This window comes from Amblyomma maculatum, chromosome 10 (genome assembly GCF_055883805.1).
Source record: "Amblyomma maculatum isolate TAMU_Amacu chromosome 10, ASM5588380v1, whole genome shotgun sequence".
Taxonomy (NCBI): Eukaryota; Metazoa; Arthropoda; class Arachnida; order Ixodida; family Ixodidae; genus Amblyomma; species Amblyomma maculatum.
In genome coordinates, this window is record NC_139353.1 from 63,273,312 (window position 1) to 63,291,282 (window position 17,971).

A 17,971-nucleotide genomic window follows, 5' to 3' on the forward strand; every position below is an offset into this window, starting at 1 on the left:
TTGACTCTGATTTCACTTAAGGTATTTGATTTCAATACCGGTGTTCGCTAATTACATACATTATAAGTCGTATTTGTATCATTTATCTCCTGCTATTTGCATACGCTTTGCATATGGCATTGAATTTGCGCGGAACATGGCCAAACTTTTTATAAGGCGAACTCCAATTTAGACTGCAACATCCGCCTTCTTTTGGTGAGGACACTGCATCTAAGAGGAGAAATCATAAAGATGAAAACGAGGTAGCACAAACGCGGACTATAAAAAAGTTAGTAGTCCACAGAAATCACATGCGCGTTTTAAAGCAAGTATCATTGCATTCACAGATTAAGTAATTAAAGAAAACAGAATTCTCGCAGATACTAACAGTGGCCAAAATGTTCATGACATTTATGATTAAGGCAGATTTTTGGAATATCAGCATGTCGCGTTCTCAACAAAATTGGCAATACTGAAACCTTTAACGGTATGCAATGGAGAAAATCCAGCTGGTAATAATTAGATAACTGCGCTTTCTGCAACAACGGTTCCCAAAACCTAATTATTTCTCTGTCAATAAAAAAATGCAATACTAATTTCCTACTGATCAACACCAAATATTTATTGGAGAAGTAGAAACGTTTTCATTAGGCTTCTTTATATTTAGTAACTGCCTATTCAATTATTACTTATGTCCTTACGAACTCCCTCAATTCTCCCCAGTCGTAAAAAACTACAGAACTGTGTCAAAAATACGACAAAATAACCTGTAGTTCTGTCGTAACCATCAGATTTTTCTGTAGTTCTGTAGTTTTCCTGTAGTATATTTCTGTTGTCTGTAGTTCTGTAGCACTTTTCTGTTGTAACTACGAATATTTCTGATGTTACTACAGAATGTTCTGTTGTCACAACAGGATTCCCGTCAAAAACCGCACAGAAATTCTGTCGTAACATCAGAAAATTTTCTGTAGTTTTTTCCGACTGGGTCTATTCTTCTAGTACCCGATTGCTTAATGAGGAGCCTCCATTTGGCCAGTCTTAAGCTTAGGCTGAATAAGGACGCCTTTGAACAGCTTTTATAATCACTATCTTTGATACCGCACCACAGGGCAGTCGCGACACATTGCAAACGTTTTATGTCCGCCGCTATGGCGGTGCCGATGAATACTCGCATGATTAATTTACATGCATGATGTGTACCTCCGTAAGGCGAAGATGCACCATGACAGCTAATAGCTTAGAAATCACCGTATGCAACATAGGGAGATCGTGGGTTTGGGTCTCCCAAGAGACACGTGGCTGTACTTTCTTCTACCTTTTTAACCAACAGGGTTGTATGAAATCATTGATTATTAACTTTTGATTGATAAGCACCATATTTGAAAAAAGAAGTATCGTTTCTAATGTTTTAAGATGAAAGCCTCTCAAGGCTCATGGGCTGGAGTATCGTCTACTGGAAATGTCCAGACGGAATGTCTGCTAGAATTGACAGTTGAGAAAAACATATGTCTGTACCGGGAATCGAGCCACTGCCCCTTTGACACCCAGTCAAGCATGCAAACCACTTCGCCGCGCCGGGTTCGTGAGAATCCGATTGTAATTCTCCTTGTCTAGCATGGGGATGATAGTAGGGATTGCAATGACGATGCAGTCAATGATAATGATGACAGCAGTGACAATAATGAGGCTGCAGTTAGTGATAATGATAATGATAGCAGTAGCGATAGCAATGATGATGCATTTAGTTTATAATGATGATAGTGACGATAGTGCTGATGATGCTTATAGTAGGGATGACCATAATCATGCAGCTACTGAAAACAGTTCTATAATGTTGCTTTCGCCACTTCCGCTTATAAGCAAACCTAACAGCAATCCTGTAATTTTTTTAGTGGTGCAGGCAGTGGTCGGTTTCGCCAACATGCTTGCCAAATTATGCGCAGTAATTTCCAATTTATGCCCAGTCGATTGAAAAACATTTATCCTATAAGAAGGGGGGGGGGGCATGAAAAATTAAAGCAGTGACAAACCGACTAGCCCACGGCTTATTATTTATAACATGTTTACGTAGATAACCGCTAATAGGAGTACTCTGATCATATGCTTTAGTGAGGTAAAGGACACGACAAGATTTCGGAAAGCTATTCGACGGTGGTTCGTGTACAAACTATTAATGGCGTGAGAAAGGACACCGTGTATTAGAGGCAACGGTATTCAATTGCAGTAGGGACGAACAGTTTCTGGAAATTTGGAATGACTCGAAAAACAAACCGTTTTACAAATTTCTTCATGGGTAATAAAAAAGGCTGGAACAAAAGTTAACGCATATTAAAAACCGCATGAATTTGGCTAAAAGACGCAGATATGAAAATTTTATGAGGTCATTATTAAGAAATCTTTACCTTTATCAGATCATTTTTAAGCAACCACATGATCAACAGTTGTGACATGGGCAAATTGCCTACAACAGTACCACCGGCTGCTTGCTGTCCGTAACTAACGTCACTACCTTATCGCTTCCAAGTATTTCAGTCACTTTGCGAACCTAGCTAGCAATATACATCACAGTGTGATGATTTTTGCCTGTTTTGATTGATCAATACGATAATAATTTTAGACTAACCACAATATATTCAGTATGGCCGCGCCACGGCTCCGTCTGTTCATTTTTCAAAAGTGTCCAAAATTGCACATTTTTAAAGGTCCCCTCTACTTAGCCCTGTGTACATGAACTCGACAGTACCTCGTTGTACCAGCGTCGAGAAAGCGAGGTTACCTGCTACTCGACTCTGTTGGTGACTACATGAAGGGAGGTCCCTTCTATTTAGCCCTGTATCATTGCATTCTCTAGAAAGATGCCCGCGGCATCACTCGCTTACCCATTAAAGCCAGTGTGCCTTTAGCTGCTCATGGTCGTCGAGAGATGGCGCCAGATAAGCCCCTATCTCTGCAAAGGGGTTTGGGGTGGTGCGGTGTCGAAGTGGGAACGGCTGTCCGAAAAACGCATGCGCAAATGCTTGTTGCAGGCGGGCACCGTAAGGATCGCTAAATACCACCTCATGTGGAAAGGAGAAAACAGGAAAGGTAAGGGCAGCAGTTTTTCGGCGTGTACAGCGGGCATCTTTCTAGAGGTGGCGATGCCTGTATATATGAACTCGACAGCACCTCGTGCCAGCGTCGGGTAAGCGACGTCAATTGCTACCCGACCCTGTTGGTGACTACATGAACTCTCTTGTAGCGAGTAAGTATAGCAGCGGTGCCTAGCATCGAGATTGGCACTTTTTGTGCAAGTATCCAGCTCTTTTTTTACTTCATTTGCTTTTACTGTTGAGAGTTCGCCTATTGTTTTTTATCGTTGATGAGGGATAGGAACCATTCAATTTCTCCGACGCTCCTTGCCGCGCCGGAAGGTTTTTAATTCCAGAGTTCCCCATAACTCGACTCGACAGCTCAATATGCTTCCAGACAAGCGGGTCGAACGAGTTAGCTCGACTCGCTTACTCTATTCGACCCGACTGCTCATATATGAACGAGAACATTGGTCTTTCAAGAGCATCTAAAGACGCTGCCTTGATAGGCGATGGCAAAGGCGCTAGACTACTGAATAAGTGCATCTTCAAAACTGCGCGAATAAGACAGGATAACACACACACACACACACACACACACACACACACACACACACACACACACACACACACACACACACACACACACACACACACACACACACACACACACACACACACACACACACACACACACACACACACACACACACACACACACACACACACACACACACACACACACACACACACACACACACACACACACACACACACACACACACACACACACACACACACACACACACACACACACACACACACACACACACACACACACACACACACACACACACACACACACACACACACACACACACACACACACACACACACACACACACACACACACACACACACACACACACACACACACACACACACACACACACACACACACACACACACACACACACACACACACACACACACACACACACACACACACACACACACACACACACACACACACACACACACACACACACACACACACACACACACACACACACACACACACACCGCAGTTTCACGAATTAGCCTGCTAGAAGACTACTGAGTAGGAGGGCAGGCATTCGATCGCTGTGATGACTTCTTTGCTTTGATGACCAGACGCAAGGCTTCAATGTGTTGTTGGATTTCAACGCAGGTTAAATAACCCCAAGCAATCGAAACGATTGGCGCCCTCCACAACGGCATCCATGGAGCGAAAGTACCATTTTGAAGTTAAACCAAGTATTACATATACATTCCCCCCCCCCCCCCCCCCCTCCGCTTTATACCCACATGGCGAGAACCTTTCGGGTTTCTTGAAATAAAAATTAAAACCATTAAAAAGGCGATGAAAATTGCACTCTTCCAACGGGGCACGATAAGGGCAATGTTGGGAGCGCACACTTCATGATGTATCCCAGCTGTGCTGAATCATCTTGCGTTGCTTGTTTCCGCTATCCATTTTCACATCTTTGCCTATTATTCAGCCTTGCGTTGTTACAGCGCTCACATCAGCACCCTAGCGGAGGTTTACACGATTGCTTAAGTACACTGTGCTGCACCGACAAGCCTCCCAATTTATCCGCGCCCGCATCCTACCAACCTTAATGTCATTTCTAAGGAAAGGTGCACGAGGCTTCATTCCCTTGTGCTCTTACTCCCTCCCTCATATTCTAATGAGAATACAGGCGGTGTCCCTTACAGGAATTAGGGCTGAGGAGACCCTTACCCCGTCAGTGGCGTACTGATGGGGCTCTCAAGAAGACGCAGTGCTGAACACGGGCTCTAAGTGTCCAAGCACCACCGCCGAGGTGGGCCATCGCCACCTTTTATAGACGTGCCCAGGGATGCAAACATCAAGAACAAGATGACTACAAAAGGCTGCACTGTCCGCTAGAAGGAAGGAAGACCTACACTTGTAAATAATGAACAACATTGAGAGCTGAAACTTGCTCCGGTTTCTTACAGACATTAGCGTACATGGCTTACTTAAGTTAAAGACATCCTCGTTTTATGCCACCCCAAGGCAAGTCTCCGAATTTAAAAATAAGCACTGCACTGCACACGGCCGCAAGTCCCAATCTTATCATGCCGTAGAGCTAGTTAATTTCGAGAACAATACCCGGCCAGCGATATGCCACGGCACGAGTAGCCAGAGTTACACGAGTCACATAGGCGGCCACAGCTTCTCGCCGTAGTGTAAGAAAGGGAAGCTTTTGGCATCTTAGCATGTGTTCACCTGACAGTGTTGGTGACGGAACATGCGTGCATTTTTTTTGTGAGCACAGCTTTCACCTACAAAACCCGTCGTACAAAAAACCGCCTCGGTGGAGATGCTAAAGGTATGGCTGAAGACAAATCCGCACAGGTAAATCAGACAAAAGACATTGGCAACAGCTGCTCACTTAGTAGTGGTTTCTTTTTGTAGTGTTTCTCCAGCACATTCACTCATGAACAACATTTCTATCTTTTTTTCCTGGGAATGGAGCAAACGGACAACAGCACAACGAGTCGTTTGAAGAAACACAGTAAAGTAGTTGGTGTTAATTGTACAAACTCCCCGTGTTTACATGGAAAGAGGAGGCAGAAGGGAGGAGAGAAGATCGGAAAGTCTGAAGAAGGAAAAGTTGCAGATTCTTTAACAGCGTGCAATAGTAAGGACAAGGAGACAATCGGCATAGACAAGCGAGTTACACGGTGAAACAGTTCAACAAACTCTTGCCTCACAGTTTAAAGAGGCATCCCTTTGAGGCACACTTCCATTGTAACATCGGCCAACAACCTCATAGTGAGGGGTTGGCCTAGCAGTGCACGCTTATCTATAGGTGAGGAATTCCTGTACAAAGTTTACTACGCTATAATCTGTACGCAGCTTTTAAACATATGGCTTATGTTCAAGAAATGTACACAGTCAACTTTGTATTTAGAGATTTGTGAACAGCGCGAGAGAGTTTTGATTTAAGTATGAACTCTTTCTCTAACTGATGAGCTTTTCCTGTACCACTATGTATAGAAAAAGAACATATAGCGAATTATTTATTCAAGCACCTTTCCACTGAAAACCTAAAATTGTTGAATCTCAATACCGTACAACGACGACACTACACTAAGCTGATAGAATATCGCCGCAGTACCTCCATTGTGCATGTAGTTCAGTTCTTGTCAATATGAAACTATTTAGCGAGGCTGAGCTTGGTACCTACAGCTTCAACGTTCTGCGATATGCGCAGCTAAATGCCGTACACAAGTACAAACCCCGATCCCGATATCTCGGACACTCCAATGTCCATTGGTCGATCACTGCCTACGATATGCCTCTGTGAATATGAACATGCAATGTAACGCACCTGCATTTCCTTCTACTTGTATTTTTACACCTAAGATGAAAAAAGCGCAGCTTTCTGAACGGCCTTTGTCTTAGAAATAGCTACTCAAGGCACGTCCCTTTTCTAGTGTTATGATTGAAAGTGGAACAACAAGTCTAATTCCTGAAATAATGCGCGATTCGCGCTGATTTTTTCATATACATAGGCCCGCGCAAATGGGCAGCTAATGATCCAGCTCTTCACATCCTTATAACAACATAGCAAGCTTGGTGAAAACCTGCCCATACTGCATACTATTTATCGCACCAACATGCACCTATTCAGCCTGTACACTGTGCAGTAATACTAATTCTTTTCGCTGTAGAACTATATCTGCCTCAAGATGTAGCAACAATGGACAAAACAAATCAGTACAAGTCGGGATACAAGCAGCAGAGGGAGATGTGAATGTGGTATGTTGCTCTGAGGTTCCTGCTATATTTTTGCTTCTCTCTTAGCCCTCACAGCCTGCGCATCTTTGTCGCTTCAAGTCTGTCGCTCTTTGGTATTGACTCGCAGCTTTGCGAGAGGCAGCATGAAACGCAAAGATCACTTCAAGTGGGGTCATCTTAAACCTCTTTGCGTTGATAGCACGTTCTCATCCGTGGTACACTCAGGTTCAGCAAAGCTGCAACGAGGAAGCTTAACTACAGCACTAGCACATAGACAAACGCACACACACACACACACACACACACATCGTCTCTGTTCTGGGATCCAGCATATCATTTCCTTCTTGGCAATGGAGTGTAAAAGTCAGAGCAGCACTCGTGGGTTGTGGATGAGGATAGGACACAAGGATACCGTGAGAATATATGAGCAAACATAGTAGAGAAAAAAAAAGAGCACAAATGTAACAACACGAAGACAACAGTGTGGACCAGCTCAGTTCTCTTCAGCCCTATGGCCACATGACGCCACACATACGTCCACACAATGAAATTCGTAGACTCGTCTGGCCAGCGTTTGGCGCCCTCAGGCCTTGGCGCACTGTGTCGCTTGCAGGTCGGCCAGGAGATATTGCTGGCTCCAGGCGTAACACTCAACTTTGTTGACCAGCCAGGAAGACGCCGCCACAGCAGTATCAGAATAAGCAAAGAGCAGCTAAAGCATAGAAATACGGCGGGCTCCAGACAACGCCGCGACTTGCTTCCTCTGTTTGTGCTTCCTAGTCCCACAAAGAGAAAAGGTACGTGTGAAAATTCCACGGTAAGAGACAGGGGCATATTTCTTGGGATTTCAGTATCTCTTATGAAAATCTTCAAGAGGCGTCGAGAAATGCTCCACAAGGTGTACATATTGCAGTGTTTTGGGAGATAGCTTCTGCTTGCCAGAGCAATGTTTCTTTTCGTAAATGTACCAGCTCAGGCGTAACTACGATACAATACTTTACACAGCATTTCTGTCAGCTTTAGCTTTCCAAATGAAATACCAAGATACTCTTCAAGGCATTGACATTGCGAATACTGCAAGAAACGTGTCTTCGGGCCATGGGCATTTCCTGCCTGCCGGTCTCGCTTCCCCTTTTTCTCTTGATATACTCTAAACTGCGTAATAGTGAAATTGTGATATTGCGATACAGCGCTATTTGAATGTTAACAGAAAGACACATATATATCAAATGCTTTAAAGTGAAATGTAATACACTCTACAGGTAGGCGGTGCCGAGGCAATTATCCTACGATGACAAATAAAAATAGGATACATTATCACTGCAAAAAGGCCACAGTGAAACCGTTCAAATGCATTAATGGTAAGATGAGAGCCCAAACTTGCATTAGAATTTTTATACCGCTGCTTTGCCTGCACAAGGATAGCACACCAGTTGTATAAGCGAGTTTTTTAGTAGCGGTTGGAGCTCGAAATGGGCGTATAAGGAATTCAACTGCGCCATATTGATTTCGAGAATTTATTTTCTGAATATGTTCTAAGAATAAAAAAATGATGATGCTATTATATGAACATAAATGGTTATTGATGCTGCCTCAAAGAATTAGGCGCGTTTACTGCACATTACGTCGTCGACGTTTAGAATCAGTGGGAGTGAGGACAAGGTAGCAGTATACATGCTTGTTAAAATATTCACAAATAGAGCTTTCCACTATTCGGCGAAAAACGGCGTGCGCCTATTCTTTATTAAAGAGAATGAGATAATGTAGTCTGGCTGTTTCACATTGAAAGACTAATGGACTTAGATATATTTGTAACGTTACATTCTCACGTTACATCCTCAAGGAAGATAACGTGAAAACGAAAAGCTAAACGAATACGTTACGGTACCCTATGTCAAAACAAAGCACTAAAATGTAAACAAATTGTCTTAACCATTACGCGATTTTGTACGTCTTTCGAATAGAGATAAACCACTTAGACAACTCGTTTTCAAGACAGCAGGTATACAATCAGCCTGTTTCTAGAACAAGACCTTTTGTTCACAGTCCTAACGGCTTCACTGTGTGTATTATACGTTAAGAGAAACTACTTTCTGAGATGCTTCGATATTATTGTTATAGAATCAATAGTTGACCCAATAAAGCACTGTTATTTATGCCTTTGAACCCTGGGAAGGCAAGAATTCCATCAAAATGTTGAGTCTGAATTCACAAATTAAAAGCACCCGGTTTGAAACCGAAGCACCTTTTTCTAGGAGCGGCTTCCTAAAATATGATCGAAATGTCCACTTGTGCAGTACATTCCATTTGTCGAGTATTAAAGTTTGCTAACAGGCATACTAAAGAAAGTGAGCTCCAAAATATTCGTCACAACAACTGGGCGCATCCTCAGCTTTTGACGACTTGACTTCTGACATTGTACTGGGATGTGTGTAAAAATCTGACGAGCACATTTGAACAGCGAAACCTGGAACCTAACTGCCGCATATGACTATGCTCAGAGCGGGGTTTCTGCTACGCTTCAGCCGGTTGAAAACTTCTATGGGATGGCTCTTGGCTTGTCAACCTTAGTGTGAGGTTACTGCAATATCCAGGCAAAACCCTTCATGACGTGTGCTGCACGTTATCTGATCTTGAATCCCTGTTGCAGTTGACTGGTTTCTGCGAAGCACAGACAAGTTTGGAAAGCCGTTGCACCAGCAAACTTCTTATCGGGCGACGTGGCTGTTCCAGCGACATGCTGCTCACGGGTCTCCTGTTCCATGTCTATTGCTAAGAGTTCAATCACTAAGAAGAAATGGCTCCTGTTGGCTTATGGCGCATAATTCATAGGCATATTTCCTTCGAGCATGGTGACAAGAAGCGCTCGGAGATAATAAACATGGGCATCAAACTGTCACCGTTTTATGCATCCTCCTGGTCGCAGTTCGAGCGAGCACTCATTATGCGCTTCCATGCACTGTTACAGTCTGCACCTCTTGGAGAAAGAAAGTGCTAATTTAACTTGTGCGAACACGTTTCGATTATCCGCCCACATTTTGGGCAGCCGAGCACGGAAGGAGAGAGTTGATGCCGATATCAATCGTTGAGTATGCAGACACATCTGCTGCAAACTGGCGCACAGATGCAGCGCATTCGTTAACTGGCCGAAAGCAGATAAAGCGGGTAATATGTAGCGCAAGTGTTCAAGACTGCTCAGGAAGCTTGACGCAAAGGTATCTTTTGACGCGGTGGGTCTTGGGGAGATAAGCCTTCGTTGCTGCTGAAGTCTGCGATGACTCACGGTAGCTGGCAGTCTAAGGATTTGCACATTGTGTAAGGTCCCTTTTTGCAACAGTCTTCGATGTCTCTGCTGGGAAAGTTCCTCCTGCATGAGTCGCGAAGGGCCACGCAGCCGCGTGTTTGTAAGCATCCGGTAGGGCGACGCTGACAGAGCCACCAAAAGACGACGTCTGTATGTGCCTTGGGTGTGCGTCACAGCATGATCATGATGTGCAGAGCCAGCGTTAAAGCACGCGCTGAGGAGCACAGTACGACACGTCAGGATCTCACCCTCAAGACTGTCCACGCTCGTACTTCAAACGGAACAAGCGTGTAGACTTTCTGGCAGCAGGGCACCAGCTCACCGGAACTTGTCTTCTGTGGAGCATGATGACCTTCGATGTCTTCGAGCCTTCAACCATTCTCGAAGTGAGGAGTGGTCGTATCGTGTCCGGGTAGCGAGTCTGTCTAGAATCCCTGAATGACTCCGTATGCCTCGAGGGCCGACATGGTCACGTAAAAGACCCACAGGCCACCGAAGAGCATAGTGGTGGGCAACTTGAAGCGCATGGGCCCTCCCAGCTCGCCGCCCACAAGCTTGTTGCGACGTAAGAGCAGCACTATGCAGCAAATGAGAGCGCAGACACAGAAGATGGTGACCGAGAAGGCCAGGTTTCCCGGAAGCACGCGGAATGTGGTTCCACGGCCCCAGTGCACGAACGCGGCCAACGACCAGGCGACGCCGATTCCCAGGAAGACGTTGACCGCGTTGCTGCCGGTCACGTTGCCAATGGAAGAGTCGGCGTACTTGTCGTTCTGGGCCGCCACCTTGCTAGCGAAGGTGTCTGCGAAATGGATAAATATGTTTGTCAGCCAGATGGTACATCTATTCACATCTTTTGCCCCGTTATAGTGTTACTCTTTGATAGGAAGCAAATGGCACTAAACTACTGCCTTTGAACGTTTCCTCAAACATTTCTTTTACAGAGCCACAAAGAGTCGAAGGGCAATCATAAAATTTTTCACATTTGTAATTTTATGCAGGTAAACCGGCCAAAGGTTGCATGACTCTCGTAACACCTCGGACATTGTATTCTGATACGTAGTATGCGTGTAGGGCGAGATTATGCCTACTTCCAGAGAAGGCAAGAGAACGAAAGCGACTACTGAGCATCATTCACTACACAGCTAATGCTCACAGGTAGAAGTTTGGAAAATACCATAAATACAGCCCCATATTTTGGATGAACAGCGTTGCGCGGTTTACAACGGAGATAAGATGTGAAAATACACATATAAGCCATTCAACAAACTATGTTACACTCACACTCTAAAAATATTGCGGAGATATCTAACAAACGTAGTAATATCGGAGCACCCCAGCCCTCACAGGCAGTAGCATACAACACGCTCAATGAAGCAGCGGAATTTCTTGTGATTGTCGGAAAAGACGAGAGGGAGTTAGGCGCTCTAATCCTATATTTCATGATTGTGAACAGAGAGGCAGGCATACATCCAACTGTGCACACCAGTTCAGGATATCGCACTGGAAAATCTGTCTTAGCGCCGAATAGGCCTTATTACCTAGCCTAGATCAGCCCATGCATATATTGTGTACAAGGGCAGGTCTGGTAATAACTACAGTATTCATTTAGGGCCACATTATTCAAGTCTTCTTACCTCGCTGAGCACTCCTTAGGGGCGCCGCGCTATGCTTCGGTAAAGGTATAAACGTTTCTTAAATACGGAGCGTTTATGAGGCATATTTAAATATTCCTCGAGCTCCACTACGAGCTGTGTTCTTATTGACACAAAATGACTTGGCAAACCGGTAAGCACAGAGACTAGACGCGCTACTGCTGTGTACCTCCTGTGTGTACACCCACCGGGTATACTGGTTCCCAATGCGACCAGCGAGATGGCAGTGACGGAGTCCTTGAGTCCGATGGTGCAGCCAAAGTGCGACGCCAGGTCACCAATGAAGGCGGTCAGGACGCCGATCAGGAGGATGCTGGTCACGAAGCAGGCCCATCCGCCCCAATAGTCTGCAGCCACGTAGACAAGAGAGTTATATTGGGGAAATAGTTACACGCTTAAGGAGTATGTTCTGCCGTGGCAGATCGCGCAGGACATTGCTGTGGGGTTTTCGAATTTAAAACGCACAGCAAAGACAAAAGCTTCCAAGACACTTTGGCGACCAAAGTGATAAAAGGCGAGAGCCTGAGTGCTGCATTCTGCTACTCGACTGTTATGCATGTAGCGATGAATGCTGCTACGAGTAAAGAGAGCGACTGATCTTTCACATTCTGCGAGTGCATCTATTCAGCGAATTCTGCTTGACAGCGATGAGATCGCGCTCCTTGTATCTTCGCAGTTGTTCTACATTTACTGTTGTGTAGTTGATTTTTCGGGTGCGCACCAATAATTAGGAATATTATATATTACGTAATTGTCACTAATCTGTAATTACTAATTCATTAGATAATACATAGTAATTTTAAATTATTGCCTCATTAGCCATTCATTAATGATTGATCCTTGATTGGCATATGGCCATATAAGGCGCGCATGCTCGCATACGTTGGTGGTGCTCTGTGATTGGTCGAGACCTCCATGACGTCATCCCGTCTCGACCAATCAGAGCCGGCGCAAAAGCGTGACACTTATGCATGCGACAACCATGAGGCAATAAAGGCTTTCGTTTTAATATCTTGATACCTTGCCGTAACTTGCAAAAAAAAAAAAAAAAAAAAAAAAACGAAGGTGGCCAATGAGCTACACGCAGTGCTCAGCACAGGTTATATCAAGCTGCAGCTACAGTTGCTTGAGCACTGTTAGAATTTTTCACCACGTGTCGCACAAAAAGGGGCTATGGACTGAACTGTGCAGCTATATTTCCGCTTCAGAGTACACCGCAGCGGTGGTACAGTGTTCATAGCGCTCGACTACTGTACCCAAGGATGAAGGATTGAATTCCGACCACGGCGGCCCTTTTTTGATGGAGGCGAAAAGCAAAGCGCCCATGTACTGTGCGATTTGAATGCACGTTAAATAACTCCATGTGGCCGAAATTCTCACAGCCCTCCATTACGGCGTCTCTCATAGCCTGAGTTACATTAGAACCTTAACCCCACAAAGCAAACATCTTCGACTCAGGAAAGGTCTTAAAAAATTTCGAATCCAAAACTGCTCGACTGCTTGTGGTCGGTTTTGTCTCAGCTCTAAACATGCGAACTTGAAACCTGTCTGCTGCAAGCTTTTTAGTCAGGTATTGGTTTACCACGGCCTAAAAACATGTATTTTTTGTGGTAAGAATTACTTCAGCTGGGGTTGGAATATATTTTACGCCACATAAGATGCTGACAGCATATGCTCTACATTTAGGTATATGGCATAACAACGTATGCGACATTGCAGGAATAGGAGGCGATGATTTGACGATTAATTAAACAAAATTTACAATAAACCTTTTTATTTTAGAGCTAACATAATACCACAAAATAAAATTCGTCAAACATTATAAGTCACTATGGTTTTTAGATTTTCCTAATTAGCAATGATTCTCAAAATACTGAGCATCAGAAAATTGAGCCTCAATGCTCACTCATGATTTCGCACATTGGACGCTAATAAAATGACTGCACTTTGCATGGTATTGTCACTAAAGGTATGTTAACTTATTTGAAATCCCCCAAAACAAACGTCACCTGTATATGTTGCGACAAAAATGGAAACGATACCATACTCTATATTTATGATGTATGAGAGCCAGCTCAATAAATTTTTATTTGCATATTTTTGAGGGTAATGAATTCAAGCCGCCTTCTTGAATAACAAACTTTAAAACACGAGCTCACATTTGTCCTTGACGCCCTTCAGTTTCGCTAGTAATATTACCTTTTAAATTCAGAAAAAAAATTTATTAGCTATGTTAAGTTCAGTCATCGTGTAATCATTAAGCACTATAACGTACATGATGTACGTTATGTACATATGTACGCTGTGTTATCAACCTTTGCAACCTGTACTGTGGTACTGTCATAGTAGTGAAAGTATAAATTTATAAACAGAAATTATTAAGTAGTACTGTCATCATCATCAGCTCTACTATACTCCCTGTAGGAATAAAGTCTCTCGAGTATCCCGCCATTTAAACCAGTAGTGCACCACCTGCATAGGCTTGATCCCCGCAGATTTCCTAATCTCGCCCTCCGGTCCAAATTTATTCCGCCTCCTTCAAAGCTTGCCTTCCCTTATCCAGTCTGTCAGTCTTAGGGACCAGCCGTTATCATCTCTTCTCACTACATCTTCTGCCCATTCCCATTTCTTTTTGGTTTCAACTACAATTTCATTGCCTCCTGTTTATTCCCCGACGCTATCCTACGCATCAGTCGCATAAAGTTACACATACAATATCCGTTTATTCGCTCTCGGCATTGCCCTCAACTTCAGTGGAACTCTGTCGATAACCTCCATGTTCCTTCCCCATAGGTTAGTATCGGTAGGATTCACTGTTATATACTTTCCTGTTGAGGGATACCGGTAAGCTACTGGTCATAATCTGCGAATACTTGAGAAATTTCCTCCATCCTAATATTATTAAAGCGAAAGCCTTTAATGGCTCATGCTGCCGTGGACAAAATGTGCCACGCTTTGTCTGTGGCTCTGATTGGCCGAGACGGGATGACGTCATAGAGGTATCGACCAATCTCAGAGTACCACCATAGTATGCGCGAATGCGTTCCCTATATGGCCAAATGCCAATCAATGATCACTTACTAATTAAAGGCTGATAAATATTAAACTAAATACTAATTATTCACTGATTGAGTAATGTACTAATAACTAATTATTGACTAAAATAATTACATACATTTACGTACCTAATTGTCTAGTAATAAATATTCATTGGCTAAATAATTCATTACTATTTAGTGCCAGTTGCGTACCAGAATGCGGCACTCAGGCTTTCGCCTTCCACTACTTTAGTCCCTAAAGTCCCTCGTAATTTTTTCTCCTAGTTATTTCCTTTTCATGATCCTGATCTGCAGCTACTACCTGTCCTATAAGTATACATATTTTTTTACCATTTCCTGAGTCTCGCTGCCTACTCTAAACTGCTGTTCCTTTCCGATGCCGCTGAACATTACATCAATCTCTGCGTGGTAATATTTAAGCCACAGTTCTCTTTTGTCCGCCTAGGTCAGTAATCATGCTCTGAAATGCGCGACCTCAGCAATAAAAGGTCATCAGCGAAGCGCAGAATACTAGCGTATTCTCTATAACCCATTATCCTTAACTGTTCTTAAGCAAAATAAAGTTATTGATTTATTGACTGAATGTGATCCAATGCAAGTCTTTTAATATTTCCCGTAAGAGAGCGGTGAGTAGTACACCCAGAGGGTGTCCTTTACTTAACACTGTCCCGTAAGACTTCTAAATTTTTTTTATGCATGACTGAATATTTTTTTCTGTACAGCCAATATTTATCTCTTTCAGTATATTGCCTTATGGCTCACCTGCATTTCATTTCCCAATGCCGGCACGCCTGGGAAGGTTTCGAATAAATCAAATGGTTTCTAGTAATCCACGAATGCTGTGGGGCTGGTTACATTCCTAGAATTTTTCTTTCCCGCGTTGACAAGTTTATTATGAACTGTAATTTATCTCGGGTGAATAAGGCAATGCACTACATTTGCCTGAATTGAACTGCATTATACAGACTCTGCGCGGGTCCCAGATAAATAAATTTCCCTCTCTTTCGGAGTACTGCGGACCTCCGATTGGCAGAGCTATTTACTTTGACTCACCGGTGGGGGGCACGAATGCGAAGACGACCTTCCAGAAGACTGTGAAGACATGCATCACATAGTCCGAGCAGGAAGGCATGCGCACGGTCACTTCGTCGCCGTCTTCACCACCCTCCTCGTCGTCGTCTGTGGATTGGACGAAGGAAAGTAGCGTGGAGGTGGAGAGGAAACAAAATGCGAGAGTTAACTCTGAGAGCATTCCGAGCCTTCACAAGGGCAAGAAATTCAAAGCATGAAAGATTTTTAGGTTGGTCGTTAAGAGCTTAGATGAACGTACCATTAGTGGAAACGATTGAGCAAATAATGGAATAAACTTGAGGAATTTAAGCTAGGAGTTTGATCGAAACGTTTTACGAAGGAAGGTACTGTGATTTATAAAACCGTATATGGAGGCCGCGTCGGCACAAAAACGAGGCTGAATGTTCCCCATATACCAAACGCAGAACTTTCTGATTACTGGGAACAAATACGAACGCTGGAGTTCAACATTTTAGTTAATTCTTGTTCATTTTGAGCAGTGTGAATAAACATGGGAATGGCCCTTAAAAATTGCTACACTTACGTCTCAACTTTTTCCTTCTAGTTAGGCACTTACCTTTGGCAAGTCTTAAGCGGAGACTCTCCATTTCGATCGTTTCTTCAGTTTGAAACCTGTTCTTGTCGTCGTCTTTAATCGTGCACAAATTTTCAAGAAAGTATTTTTTTGTTAGGTCGGGAAGGCAGGCGAGGTTGTTTCATGCAGGAAGTGAGGCAGGCAGGCAGGCAGCAGGACAGGTGGTGGTGGTCACACGTTCGCCCGAAAACCAAAGTAGAAAGCCAACGTCAAATAATACGTAGAAAAAGAGCCCACAACTTAACCAAATCAATACAGCAGGTGTTACACGAAATTGGGAGTAAAAGAAATAAACGAAATGGGGTCAGCATAGCCAACGGAAGAAACAAGAACAATTAATTATTTCGGAGTACATATATATACCTCTCTTATCATATTGTTAAACATTCTAAACGACGATCAAATCTTTTGTTGCCGCTCATACCTACTTAACAATTTCCAATAGGTGTAATTAGAAGTCTTTCTTTTATTTGTTTAGTACTGATCGTACGGACAGAAGATTGATTAGGCTAGAATATCTGTGATGACCATCAGTTGTATTAAAACGGCAAAACGTGAGGCCAAAAAGCGGTCACGTATACATGAGATATAGTGTATGCGCTCAAATATTATTAATAAAACAATTAAGGAGCGGCAGCAGAGATTGTGAATTCAACTAAACGCCATTACTGAGTGTTTTACCCGGCAAAAGGAAGCGTGTTTTTTTTTGCATGAGTCTTTCCCACGCAGTTCTCTCATTGATCGAAAGTTTGATCCTAGTGTTACAAAGTGCCTAGGCGCCCTGGGAAACAATTTTTGCACATATTCATGACAGGCAGCAACTATTAAGTACACATGTTGAGTGACAACTCTTTGGAAACTACATGCTCAGAACCACTTAGCCCACGGGCGACCGAGCACTCGAAATGTCATGCGCTTGCTTAACACACAACGCACAGAGATTGCAGGCTGCATTCAAAAACGCTTTTTGCAGCACAATCGGGAACAGATAAGTAGATACAAGCAACCAAATAAAAAATGCATAAGCAACGGAACAAACGAAGCATGCATTTTTTTAAACGTGCCTGTGTGCTTGATGCATATGCACCGAATGCATGTGCTCTTGTGTCTCCAGACATGGAAACCGAAAAACGAAGTCTTTGTTAACGTCTACCAAACCTCTGTATCTGAAGCTATTTTTTATGCGGAAATGGTTCACACAGGCAATCTTAAGCATTTTGAATTAACAAATTTATTATTTCTTGATGTTTCGTTTCGCTCCATTCCCCACGGTTCAGGGAGTAGATACTTTGCCCCCATAAAACTACGTCGCTGGACGCGAAAGCAAAGAGAGCTGAACTGCAGGGGACATTGGTATATATTGCAGCCATGAAGTAAGATTAACCGGCCAAGAAGACGCACACAGGAAAAATCGACACAGAAAGAAAGA

At 43.5% G+C, this 17,971-nt stretch overlaps 1 protein-coding gene across 2 annotated transcripts in view; it reads right to left on the bottom strand.

Moving 5' to 3' along the window:
- Nucleotides 1–5,499: 5,499 nt before the first annotated feature.
- Calx (sodium/calcium exchanger 3) overlaps nucleotides 5,500–17,971 on the bottom strand; it is a 126,387-nt gene continuing 113,915 nt past the window's right edge. The window contains exons 8-11 of one of the 2 annotated variants that reach the window (XM_084582923.1): nucleotides 16,525–16,596; nucleotides 15,930–16,055; nucleotides 12,006–12,164; nucleotides 5,500–10,964 (exon numbers count right to left, since the gene is read on the bottom strand). In XM_084582923.1, coding sequence (XP_084439049.1) covers nucleotides 10,588–10,964; nucleotides 12,006–12,164; nucleotides 15,930–16,055; nucleotides 16,525–16,596 — 734 coding nt within the window. In that variant the 3' untranslated portion in view covers nucleotides 5,500–10,587. The remainder of the gene's footprint in view (nucleotides 10,965–12,005; nucleotides 12,165–15,929; nucleotides 16,056–16,524; nucleotides 16,597–17,971) is intronic. The other variant, XM_084582924.1, reaches the window with a different exon arrangement.